Source organism: Eurosta solidaginis, chromosome 5 (assembly GCF_040869045.1).
Source record: "Eurosta solidaginis isolate ZX-2024a chromosome 5, ASM4086904v1, whole genome shotgun sequence".
In the NCBI taxonomy this organism is placed as follows: domain Eukaryota; kingdom Metazoa; phylum Arthropoda; class Insecta; order Diptera; family Tephritidae; genus Eurosta; species Eurosta solidaginis.
This window is the reverse complement of record NC_090323.1, coordinates 208,012,501-208,026,245: the sequence shown is the minus strand read 5'-3', so window position 1 is coordinate 208,026,245 and position 13,745 is coordinate 208,012,501. Positions and strand designations below refer to the sequence as shown.

Sequence of the window (13,745 nt, the reverse complement as noted above, 5' to 3'; positions counted from 1 at the left end):
GCAACTCTCCTTTTTTATGCCAAACATTAAAAAAAAGTTACGCATATGCATTTCGAAGGTAGTGACTAAAATATCCCGTTATAATTTTAAAAAAGTAAAAAAAAAATCCTTCAAATGAATGAAAAGGCGTCGCGTAGCGCCAGACTTCTCACTGAGCTGTTAAATCACTAATGCCAAGAGGTTCTACGAAGCATGAATCATGGTGCTGATGCCCCGCAGCCCACGCATCACAAAGTCCGAGCTGGCACTTGCAGCCGTCTGTTTGTATGTATTCGATCTTAGCACTTAAATACTGTGGGGTTGGGGTTTTTATGATCTTTACTTGAAAGTGGATTGACTGTTACTTCAGCTTTCGACAAAACCCTCCGCATGACTTATACAAGACAAGAGCTTGCCGCATAGAACACCCAGAATGTATTTCTATCGACACCCGTATTTGGGAAAAGAAGGAGGAAAACATAAGAAGATATCGCTCCCTTTAAAGCAGCTCATATGACATTGACAATGAGTGCGAAAAGTTTGGATTTTAAACCAGAAGAAGTCTTCAGGTTTCGAGTGCTTTGGATCAGAGGCGTGCGCTGCGCAACAAAATGTTATGGAAAAAATCTGACTTGCAGCAGTTTTTACAAAAAAAATGTAATTTTAAGATTTTCAACCGTAAGTTTAAACTTTTTGGTTTTGTCAAATCAGAGGGGAATAAAGGTTTCTATTGTTAGATTTTCGAATTTTACTACTTATAACCAGAAGCATACCTTTCTTCTTCAAGAACCTATTTATGGTTTTAAAATTTGTATACCTTTCATGAAAATGAAATTTTATATTTAGTTCAGCACGAATCTCAAAATTGTAAGTCCTTAAAGGAGAAGAGGTAGACCCACCAATAAGTATAAGGAAATGATCGAGATGACGAGCTGAGTTGATTTAGCCATATCCGTCTCTCTGCCTATTTGAACGCAAACTTGTTCCTCAATTTTAAAGATATCTTGATGAAATTTGGTGATAGGGTACATATGGACGTCTGGATGTTGTCGGAATCGATCGGATCGGATCACTATAGCATATATTTCTCATACAAACGATTTTTCGCAATAGAGATTTTTCGTCATGTATTCCTCATTTGAACAGCGAGAAGATTGAAATTTCATGGGATGTTTACATATAAGGCACACATTACTGTCGGAAAACATTGTGAAGATCGGTCATATATGTATACTATATACATATGTATATCCAACACAAACGATTGTTCAGATAAGAGGTTGGACGTAATTTTTTCCTCATTTTAGCCGCTAGAAGCTTGACATTTTTTTTTTTTTTGTTCAAAAATCGTTTAGATCGGTCATATATAAAATTATATCCCATACAACGGAATGTGCACATAAGAGGTTTAACGTAATTTCTTCCTCATTTTAACAGCTAGAAGCATGAAATTTCACAGGCTGTTTACATATAAGGCATACATTGTTGTCTGGAAAAATCGTCAAGGTCGGTAGTATATCTTAATATATAAAAACACGTGTCACACCTTTGAGGCCTATGGACTCCTAAACTACTGAACCGATTTTAAATTTGTTTTGCACCCCGTGTGTAGTTTGATGTAACTTGAAATATAGGATAGGTTATATCTCAGTTTATAGGCGCAATATTATTTTATTGCAAATTTTTTTTATTTGTTTATACGTAATAATAAAATGTTACGTATACGCAGTGGTGCACCTCTTTTCAGTTGGTATGGATATATTTGTACACGTGCTTATTTAACTTTACATACATATAATATATATATATATATATATATATAGCACATCACTAGAGCCGGCGAGACGGGGGCCCGGGGTTTCTAAGACATTTTTTTTTTAATTCAGGAGAGTCTTTAGTTGTTCTATGTGCAATTTTTAAGCAAATTGTGCAAAATTTAAGAGAATTTCAAAAGCAACGAATATCTGCATTTCGTTTTAATATTATAGTGAAGTGTGAAAAATAAAAATCTATATATGTATATTAAACTGACTCGGAGTGGGACTGGGACTGGGACTGGAATAAAATACATACCACCCTCTGGGACAGGCAATAAGGGATGCAGAAGAATGAGAAGGAATTGAGAGAAGAGAAAAGAGAGAAGGTGATTAGAAAGAGATAGAATGAGACGAAGATGGAGATAGATGAAGCGAAAAAGACGGAGGGAGGAGTGAATAAAAGGATTAGGAAAAAGTAAAGAGGGGGAGGGCAGAGTCAGACGGAAAAAGCTTATTAAAATGTATGCAGATAGGCCAAATTAAGGGCAGGACAACGTCTGCCGGGTCTTCTAGTATAATAAATATCCCATACAACTAGGGCTGGGACTATCCGTATATTCGAATATCCGGATATCCATACGGATATCCGTTGACACGGATAAAATCCGGTTAATATTCATTTGTGAAACTATCCGGATATCCGGATTTATGAAGATCAGGTTAATAACCGTAGTTTTGGATATCCAGTGAAAGCAAAAAATTGATGTACCATGTATGTTTACTTCACATCAATAAAAATAAATTCGTGGGGCATTTAAATTAATCAACAGCGTTTTCTTCACAATATAAACAAATGGCACTGTTCTTAGTTTCACTTGTTTGTAAAATTGTAGCTTTTTAATTTTTGACGTTAATTTAATAATCTACAAACATATTTTGTGAATAATTTTTCGATGTTTGCTTCGTTCAATTCTGATATGCAGATATTCGACTTTTATATTCCAGTATCCGGACATACGGATATCCGGATTTTCCGTTTACGTATCCGGATAGCCGAACAGCGGATATCCGGATTTCCCGTTTATGAATCCGGATATCCGGATAGCCGGATTTTTGCTTAGCTATTCGGTTATTCGAATATCCGGTTTGTTCGTATAGTTGAAAAATCCGGATGCAGTTCACAGCCCTACATACAACTGATTGTTCAGATTTTATAAATTTTTGAAATTTCAACACATTATTGTTCAGCTTCATTCATGAAAGGTAAGAGGTCTTCGGCACAGTATATTCCTTACTTGTTTGGTTTGTTTTTAAAACAATATTTTTCAGTTAAGTTTAAGATTTAAGCTGAAAAAAATTACGAAACAGAGCAGATAATTGAGAGGTTTCAAATGTAGGTGAAGAATGTTTGAAAGTGTTTAAATGGTTTAAAATTTAGGCTGCCATCTACTAATGATACATATGTATGTCGATTTCTCTACGAGTTTTGAAGCCACGTTATAATTCAATTACTGTTAAAACTACTGGGTATACATTAACCTGGGTCGATTTGTATGGACGAAAGTTAACCTCTATCGCGCCATCGAATTTTTCGATAGGATTTGGGCTCAGGAAAAAAAAGTTCCACTACGCATACCCAAAAAAAATAATTTTCGAGCCTGCAAAAAAATCGATTTTTCGATCAAAACTCTTCTAAATCTCCATAAAAGATTTTTTTTTTTTCAAAAAACTACATTTACCAATTTTGCATTTGTCAACTGACACGAAATAAAATACATAAAAAATGATTTGGAGCCTTAAAAATGAAAAAATGCATAAAAAATCGTTGAAATTTTGTAGGCTCAAAAATTATTTTTTTGGGTATGCGTAATGGAAGTTTTTTTTCCTGAGCCCAAATCCTATCGAAAAATCGATGGCGCGATATAGGTTAATAAATCGAACCAGTCTAGTCCACACATACATATAGAAATTATTTCTAACTATTCGATATTAATGTATAAAAACTGTGCGAAGCTATGTGAGTACACAATTGATAAGTGTTAATGTTTGAATGCAATTTCAACAAAACTACAGTAGTGGCTAGTGACAAAGTTATAGCAGAGAACTAAATTAGTGGTAATTAAACTAATTTTTTCTTCTCTTTGTTACAGTTTTGCAATAGTTTTAGTTTTCCAACTTTTTTAGTTTTTTTATAAATTTTTTCGGAAATATTTTTTTAATTAATTTATTAATTTTGTTAAACTTTATAAGATACAGTTGTTTTTTTTTTTTTTTTGAAACAATTAGTAGGTTATTAGCGCTAAATGTTGAGATTAATAAAATGGAAATACGCTTAAAAGTAGGTTACAGTGAATGTTATTGTTAAATGGTTAATTTTGCTTATTAGAAATGTTAGAAAAAGCAGCGTAAAATCATTCATACCTTCATGGTGATACAGGCTTCATAAATCTTCTGTGGCTATTGACAGATAATTTTTTGAAATTGTATCACAATTTATTTTTAGTCGATATTTATTTTTTTTGTTTTTATTTTAGTTTTTTTTGTATAATTTTTAAGCGTTACGTTGTGGTTGTGGCATTTTGCGGTGATGTTTTAAAACGCATGTGGTATAAAAGTGTTTTTGTAGTTGTAGTGTTTTGCAGTATTCAACATAATATGTGTGATATCGAAAGTTTGGGTTTTAGTAAAAAGAGTAAGAAAATTATTAATTTTATTGCGTAAAAAATAATTTCAATATTTTTATTTGCGTACAATTGAAAGTTTTGCGAAATTACAAAACAAAAGTAAAGCCGCATTCAAAACAATAAAAAAAAAAACACAGAAACACAAGAAAAATAATAAAAGTGTAAGGGTAAAAAAGAGAGAGAAGAAAATATACAACAGCAAAAATTATATTATTATGTATATGATATTTATATTTTATAATAATTTGAAAATAATTATACATATATACCTTTGTGGTACATACGTATGTATATCTCAAAGCGATTGTAGCTACTAGAGCTGGATTCCATTTCGATTTTGAATTGATCATTTGTTTAAATAATGAAGAATGGCTCATCATTATAAACTATGGTTCTAAATTAAGTCGAAACCATTTTTAATAAAAAATCATAATAAATATAATTTTCCCCTTTTTGATCAATAAATATTATCGTCTATTCCCAACTAAGGGTGCCGATAGGTATACTATCTGTGCCAGAGCATCTTGGTGCATTGTCTTAATATGACTTAGCGGTTGGCCTCATGGAAAAGATCATAAATCGGCTGCAGGACTTTTATCTCGTACCCAGTGTACGCCATCCTATCTATGATTCTGACTCATAAATAAAAACAGGTATGATTACAACATTGCAAGGAAGGCAGAACTTACTGAAGAAATTTTTCCGCAAAAAAATTGGAATATCTTAAACAAAAATTGTTCATGCTCCTAGGTACTCGAGGTCGGTTCCTCTACTACTGTTATAAATAAATTTGAAAAAAAAAGAAAACACAAAGATTATGATATTTCAGTATGAATCCCACTCCGATGGGACGACCAACGATCAAAATCGTGTAAACAATTAAGCAGACATCAACTTTTTTCGACTCCATTTAATAGATTGTTTTTTTTTTTTTTTTTTTTTTTTTTGAGAATCGAATCGAGTCCAGTTCTAGTAGCTACGGAAAACTAGAAAACCATTGAACTATAAACTCAAGTTAAGCTGCCAACTTACAAGGTTGCCACATTCGACAAGCACACACGTTGCAGCGTCCAACACCTGCATTTCTGCGACACTACTAAAGCCATTCGGGCAGAATCACGATATCTCACCCTACATAACTTCTGATATAAATACGATATAGTTTGAGCACTGGAAAACCAGAGCAAATCAATAAGCATCGAACATTTTCCTCGTATAGAATGATAGATGTTGTAAAGTAGCATTACATAAGTACGAACCCTACTGTAACTTCACCTGCGCCTGAAACTCTGCTGCAATATAGCAAGAGGCGAACATAGACAAGATGGGCAACAAGCGGCAAACAATAACTAAGCAAGCATGAGGCGACGACCCACAGGCGAACACATTTCGATGAAGTGAATTTTATTTCTCTACATCAAGTGAGGGGACGCGTTTTAAAGCATAAGTTATCACTGCTCCTGCTAGCTTACTACGTGGATGGTCTATTGTTATTGCGCTTGTCATCCTACACTTTGGTAAGGACAGGGGGACAGCTTTTGAGTTTTTACATCGCCTGTTGTCCGGGATTAGGTGGAAAACGAGTTAACTTCCCTCGATGTTAACAATTGGCGCCAGTTAGCAGAGCGAAGAAGCGAGTGGCTCGTTTTGTTGGACGTCTATAACCATTTAAACGGTTAGCGCTAATTTAGTAAGGAAAACAGTGGGTGGGGAAGAGCCCGCTTGTCATGGCACGGGTCATCTGTCACATAGCTAAGACCTACAAGCGAATCTTAGGCTACTTGCCACAAACTTTGATGAGAAGGAGTCGCCGCCCATAACACCAGGTGACCTTCTTAGTTCTACTTCGGCCGTAAGCCGGCCGTTGCGAGTGAGGTGCCCTGCCAGGGTGTCAGCACTAATGCGATCCCTCCTAGTTTTTTTGTAGATCACTACCCGGCCTAACACGACTACGCTTGGAGGAGCGGCCATTGCACAGGATAAATAATGCTATGACGATCGTTATTCGTCAGCTAAAATAGCGCCGCCCAGTTGTTGCAGTCATGAAACCCTCCGTGGTTGATACGACCCTTGTCGGTTCTGCCACAACTGTTTTGTCTGTCGCATATTGTAATGTTAGACCAACTCGCTCTCTCGCTGCCCACTTTGTTGGTACGAAAATCTGCTGGGCTTCTACTATGTTTCTATTCTGTGGGGGCTTGTGGGCCTCTAATTTAACCTTGTTTGACTTAGTGCTTGCTACCTCAGCCTTTAACACATCATAAGGTTCATGCGAACTTTGAATCTTTTAGCTACACATCTCACGCTATATGCTTAGCTAGAATAACAGAAAATAAAAGTATTCAGTTTTTTCAACGTAAGCGGGTATAAATGAGGACAAAACGAAGTACCTGCTGTAATCGAGCAAAGAGTTAGCGCATTTGCGCCTTGGCAACTACGCCACTGTTGGCAGCAATAACTTCGAAATAGTAAAAGACTTCGTTTATTTGGGAACCAGCATTAACACAAGCAAAACATCTTTTCTGTAATCCAGCAAAGAATCATGCTTGCCAATAAATTCTACTCCGCTGAAAAAACGAGGTGTAAATTCCCTTGGTGTGACCAATTGGTCTATAAACTAAATTCCCTTGATGTGACCGATTGGCGCCGGTTAACCCTCAAAAGAAGCAACTGGTGCGCCTTATCGACGACCGTAACTGTTTAAACGGTTAAACGCCAATTAAGTAAGTAAATAAGTAAGTAAGCTGGTATAAAACTTCATAAAAGGGAGCAACTTATTACAAACCTAGAGCAATAAGCTCAGAGGCGCACTGCTTAGAAAACTGACGAAAGACTGACTACCTCACCACAATGGAAACTTGTACCAATTACCAATTTAAACCAGTAATTGATCAACGTTTGCGCTCAACGGCTTTCAGGAAATATAGAGACTTAATTCGTTAAAACCTATACCCGAAGTTCGAAACAATAGTGTTGGGTGTATGCATCCTACAGATACAGTTGAATACATATTTGGATAAATGGGCAGCAGCACGGCTATTGTTACAAAAAGCTTCTTCAAAATGGATATATCAAGACTATTTTCATTTCCCTTTATTTTATTCAAAGCTACTAAAAATCTGCTAAGGGCATATAAATCAAGCTACAAACAATATAAAATATAAAATGAAGATAAATAATAACATAAAAACACAAACAACATAGAAATATGTTAAAGACGAACAAACAATAATTGATTAGAAAGTGAAGACGGTTCAATAACTGCACAAAGTGTTATCAACATACATACACACAAATGACAAGTGGATGTAGTTTTTTTAACTAATTTCCGAAAGTTGATGATTTGATGAATAACATGAAATATGAAAGAAACCTTATGAGCTATGGATACCAATAATTTAGTGATAGATATTTTAAAACAATTTAATTGACTGTAGAGAACACGTATGTATGTATGTATGTATGATGATAACCTAATCTATGAAGTTAGACTTTTGTACACACATTTTTTACTTACATTTTTACGGCGTTTTTTGTATGGAATATGGAATGTTAACGCATGGCATATCCAATTATTTAAATTTTTTCCATAAATTAGCAAAAATAATTTTATATATTTTTTTATATTTGTAGAAATTGAAATGCGAACCCAATACGGTAATATTTGAACACAAAAGGAATAAAGAGAGACAAAAGCATTATAAGATAAATAAAATTTTAAGCTCATCATATTAACCAAAGCGTGAAAGTGAAGAAATTAAACAAAAATTTAGAAAACTTAGATGCAAATTGAATGAATAATTAAATTTACAATATTTGTATGTAGTTATGGATGTATGTACTATATTACAAGATACAGTATAGGTGAGCAAGGGAAGCGGTACAAAGATGAAAACGGATACAAGAACAAGGAAGACATACAGTGGGCAACAAAAGTCTACATACACCCCTATTTCCGCTGGATTGAAAGATTAATAACTTATCTGAAAAATATGATTAAACCTTTTATTTTAAACCTTTTTATAATCATAATAAACTTCAATAAATTCTTACATTTATATAAAACAGCAAAGTTATGGGAAAGAAGCGTAAAAAGAACGTTGGAAAAAGTCTACATACAGTACACAAATAACCTGTTTTAGTATGACATCTTCACGTAACACTAAATAATATTGTTTTTAACGCGCTTATATTAGCTTCACTTGTAGGTATGCTTGTATGTAACTCTCTAGGCTAGGCGCACAAAGGAGAGCTAGACACATCTAGCGGCAATTAGTTGTGCTAAATAGCGGAGATACGAATCTCTGTGCTACGGTGCTATCAACATCAAATATCTAAGTGGATTGTAGATACTAAAACCGCACCATGTTTGCGTGTTTTTTTAGTTTTGTTTAACTACATTTATATTTTTAGGCCCGGTTTTTCAGTAGTTGGTTAAGCTAAGCTGAAACTACGTTTGCTTAAACTCTAGTCAAATCTGAACTCCAGTTAAACTACTGATCGGTTTTTCAGTCACAGTTTAAGGCCGCCGTTGGTGTAGAGTTTTTTGTACGGCAACATTGGTTTTTAATTATCTAGATAATTTGTAGATACGACACCAGCTGGATTTTGCTTACCCAACAAACATTTAAAATATATTTCTCCAGCGAAATATATATCTAGTTCCGGAGGTGGTATCCAACATCATTATCTAGTTATTCTTAAACCAGATAGTTGTCAAGTTGATACACAACTTCATTCTCCAATCACTATCCAACCTTTGAGAATTTTTGTAAAATCTGTAGTTCTCGAGTTGATCTCCAACGCATTTTCAAATGATAAACCAACCTTTGAGAGATTTTGAGAAATGCGCATTTCTGAAATGAATATTCAACACGTTTCTCCAGTTTATATCCTACACTGCATATCGAGTTGAGGTGAATTTGAAAGAAAATCTCCAAGGTGGAACCACCAAAACCAAGAACAATTTATTGTGAGAAATAAACACTTGAGTGACAGCGGTAATGAAACGTAAGTTATCAAAAAGAAATTATATATATTTTGTTTTATTTTCGTGAAATTACTGTAGTATTGGAATCTTCCACTGGAGTCCAGTCAAAGAACCACAAGTTCGGAAATATAATTTTATCAACTAATATCATTTTTCGCTTTATAATAAATTCCCTCTTTTGCTGAGTACACTATGATTCTCAAGTTGAGCCACTGTTTCGTGACAACTCTTGAGGTTTTAGAGGTATGCTAGTTATCAAAATGAGCTCCAATGGTACTCAAGCCCTAATGCTTGTTGGTTATATTCGACGCCATTTCGAACGAACGCAAATTACCGATAGGTTAACTATAGGTTAATCCTGCCAGATCGGCAACTTAAGCTCAGCTTATACTTCAGTTAAAGTAGACTGAAAAACTGCAGAAAATGTTTAAGCGTAGTTTAACTGACAAACTGAGTTGAACTTGTGCTGAAAAACCGGGCCTTAGTATTTATTGGGTTCACCATTAGCATCAATAACAGCTCCAAGCTGTCGTGGCATTGAAGCTACTAAATTTGTTAACTCTGCAGGTGTTATACTATTCCAAGCTTCTATGATACGTTCTTTTAGAACAGCGTGCTAGAAGCCTGGTTTTTGGGCAGAAACTTCTTGATTTTTGTCCATTTCTTTCAAAGAAGGCTAAGTTCGGGTGTAACCGAACATTACATACTCAGCTAAGAGCTATGGCAACAAATGTTGGTGTTGAATGTTGACATAATTATTTTTTTTTTTTAATTTGAATAAATTTTTTTTTTTTTTAATTTGAATAAGTTTTTTTTTTGGAAAAGTGTCCGTATTCTGATTTTGTTAATTTTTGTTTAGAACACATATAGTAATAGGAGTAACGTTCCTGCCAAATTTCATTATGATATCTTCAACGACTGCCAAATTACAGTTTGCAAAACTTTTAAATTACCTTCTTTCAAAAGTAGGCGGTGCCGCGCCCATTTCCCAAAATTTTACTAGTTCTAAATTCTGCGTCATAAAGTCAACCCACCTACCAAGTTTCATCGCTTTATCCGTCTTTGGTAAAGAATTATCGCACTTTTTCGGTTTTTCGAAATTTTCGATATCGAAAAAGTGGACGTGGTTATAATCCGATTTCGTTCATTTTAAATAGCGATTTGAGATGAGTGGCCAGGAACTTACATACCAAATTTCATTAAGATACCTCAAAACTTTCTCAAGTTATCGTGTTCACGGACAGACGTACGGACGGGCGGACATGCCTAAATGAATTTCTTTTTTCGCCCAGATCATTTTGATATACAGAAGTATATATCTATCTCGATTAGTTTATGCCGTTACGGCGTACCGTTATGCGAACAAAATTAATATCATCTGTAAGCTCTGCTCGGCTGAGTATAAAAAGAATTAAAACAAAACTGCATGTGCACATTTTTCCGCAATGTTTTTTTTTCTTTTCTAGTAGGGGGTGTATGTATACTTCAGTCCGTCACTGTACAAATGATGACAAGTATGCTTTTGAACGGGTAGACATTTGGCTGAGGAGGCGCAATATGCTTGTATGAGGAGTTTGTACACTAACATTATGTTTGGAAATCGCTACAAGACAACGGTAATAAACTTAACTACATTTTTAAATATGTATAACAGATGGGTATTTACATAACGTCTGCAAAGTGAATGATCTCTCAAACGCACTCCCCTTTGAGAGTTTGGTCAAGTTTTAAGAATTAATTAATATTTTGGATTTTCGCAATCAAAGTCTTAAGCAGGGGTCTTAAGTTTTAAATTGTCATAACTAGGGGAGTGTACTTTCTGAAACGAAGACCTTAATTTCCGGCTATTTATATACAAATCGATGGAATTACATAACTTTGTACAAAATACCAAAATTTTACCACGTGGAAAGGAAATGCCTTTCACTACTTGCGAACAGATAGCATGATAACACGAGTTCACGACTCGTCTCGAGCTACGTTCTTTGACCTAACATAGCATCATCTCATATATCACTAAAATATTATTTTGGTGACATGATTGATACTTAAAAAGCGGAATAATCGCTTCCGCCAAATATTGAGCCTATCTAAGGAGTCTACAAATTAGATGTGTCAACTCGCCGATAGGGAACGACCGAGGGAGACAAACAGCTGAATGATGTAACGGATGGCACCTGCACAGTAAAAAGACCTCAAGGGAACTCCTCCTGAGTCGCGAGGAGTATTTGTCCGATATGAAGCTGATCCACTAGCCGTCGTTCTCATCTGGAGGAAAGGTTTTTGATTCCGACAGCAGATATACAAGCTATAACGCGAAAATGTGAGAACTGGACAAACATATGTTAAGAAATTACTTTTAAGCGACAGAAGCTAGCTAGCAGAAAGAAAATTAGTCATTACCTTGACATTCTACTACTTAGGTTACAACGTTGAGATTGTTGTTGTTGTGGCGTCAACAAGAATTCAAAAAGCTACGTGCCGATGCGAGTCGGCATCGCAACGCGTGGTGATGCAAACTATAGAAACGAATCCCAGTTTAGCTTAGTAAAAAGGTATCAAGCGAACGATTCTTGCCTCTTCAGGAGTCCTGCTCATATCTGAAGGAAAGGTTGCTGGGATCAAAAGATTCAACCCTTATCTTGACATCCTTTCACATGGCTGACAACGTGGTGGTTCCACTAGATGAGTTCAAAAGGCTACGCGCTGATGCAATGCGCATCAAAACGTGTGAGGAGGTGGTGAAGCAAACCATAGAGACTAGGCAATGTTTGGTTATATAATTAAAGTCATTTACGAGTAGCCATCTGAAGTATTAATATTACGTTTAGCTTCTAGCATAATGTACTTAGGTATGACTTGAGGGTACTAAGCACATATCAGCTCCAGCGTCTACTTGGAAAATGGCAAAGTCTTTAGATATCTTAGAGCAACGGGCTGGAATGAATTGAACAAGGTATAGACACAAGAAACGTGGACAACTTATGGAGGTTACCGCTGCAATGCAAATGGAAGAATCGAGCAATAACGGTAACAAGACGATTGAAAATACGTAGAGTTAATCCTACTCTCTAAGGAGAACAGCGTGTAAAGTAAAGTCGCCATGGTGGAGAAAGAGCTTGGAATTATGCGGAAGTATGTATGTATCCAATATTCAGAAAACATTAAAGGGTAACACACAGAAACTGGAAGATAACCGTGGAACTAATACCCTCGGATGTATATCGCGCCAAGTTATTATTCAGGGGTATCACGGATTTGAAACAAATGAATATTAATATAATAAGAGTATACAAACTTTGCTCTATAAATCTAATTTCAACAACAATGGGAAAAGTTTTAACTCCACGGCAGATATATTTAATGGTTTGAAATCCTATTCCGACAGCAATTGGATTCCATAACACCCTTGATTATGATTCGAAGAAGCGGATAGTGTTTTTACATTCAAAGCTCAGAACGTGTACTGACAATGTTAGTGTGCTGTAAAAACTCAGTCTAGGTTTAAATCTCCAAGCCAAGATGGTTAATTTCCTACCATGCTATAAATGTCGAGGAGAACGATCATAGAATGGTCCAACATAATTTTTTATGAGTGCACAAGATTGAAGCATGTGTCGCACTCTCGGAAGACAGCTCGCGTAATCTCTCTACAAAAGGTTAGAAAGATCAGTCAAAGACCGCCATTACCCTAACATCTTTTCCGCTTTGAACCCTTAAAAGGCTAATAGAAGTACCAGACAAAATCTGAACAGGGAGAAACTTACATCTATAGGCAAATTGATGATGAGCTAGAGAAAAAATACACGGCCCTTGACGCATATATAGTGGTTGACGCAATCAGATGTAGCACATTAAAAAGAAGAGAAGAGTTTTAAGAAAGGCGCGGAACGAAGTGTGGTTCTGCAAAGTTGCGAAGAACACTTATGACTCCTAAAACATAATTTCAACAAAAAAATCATAATAAGAGGACTTAACACTCATTATGAGTGTTCTGGCGTCACGCGATTAAAAATCAAACCTCGTCAACTGTAAGTTGAGGTTGCAGGGGAAAAAAATTGCGCAAGTTCTCCGTTCATGTCCTGCGCTAGCCATATTAACAGTTCAACATAATTCTGAAAAAGGATAGGGTTTCGCCACATGGCCGTCAACATATTTCTGGTAATATTCTGCACACATTCAAAATATGTAGCAGGCCAGTCCAACCTAACCTGACCGGTTAAATAGTCAAAAGGAGTAACGAACCAAGATTGAAGTTTGAAAAACGATCGACACAGGATGTTTATTACATAAAATCATATTAAATATCTCGAAGGATAAAATAAGGCATCGAAA

The 13,745-nt window shown here is 35.5% G+C and overlaps 1 protein-coding gene across 10 annotated transcripts in view; it reads right to left on the bottom strand.

Annotated features, from left to right (window-relative positions):
• Cip4 (formin-binding protein 1-like Cip4) overlaps positions 1 to 13,745 on the bottom strand; it is a 142,258-nt gene that overhangs the window by 9,035 nt on the left and 119,478 nt on the right. For 4 of the 10 annotated variants that reach the window (XM_067787826.1, XM_067787827.1, XM_067787830.1 and 1 more), the window contains exon 8: positions 4,158 to 4,193. The exons of the other annotated variants lie outside the window; for them this stretch is intronic. In XM_067787826.1, coding sequence (XP_067643927.1) covers positions 4,158 to 4,193 — 36 coding nt within the window. The remainder of the gene's footprint in view (positions 1 to 4,157; positions 4,194 to 13,745) is intronic. 10 annotated transcript variants of the gene reach the window in all.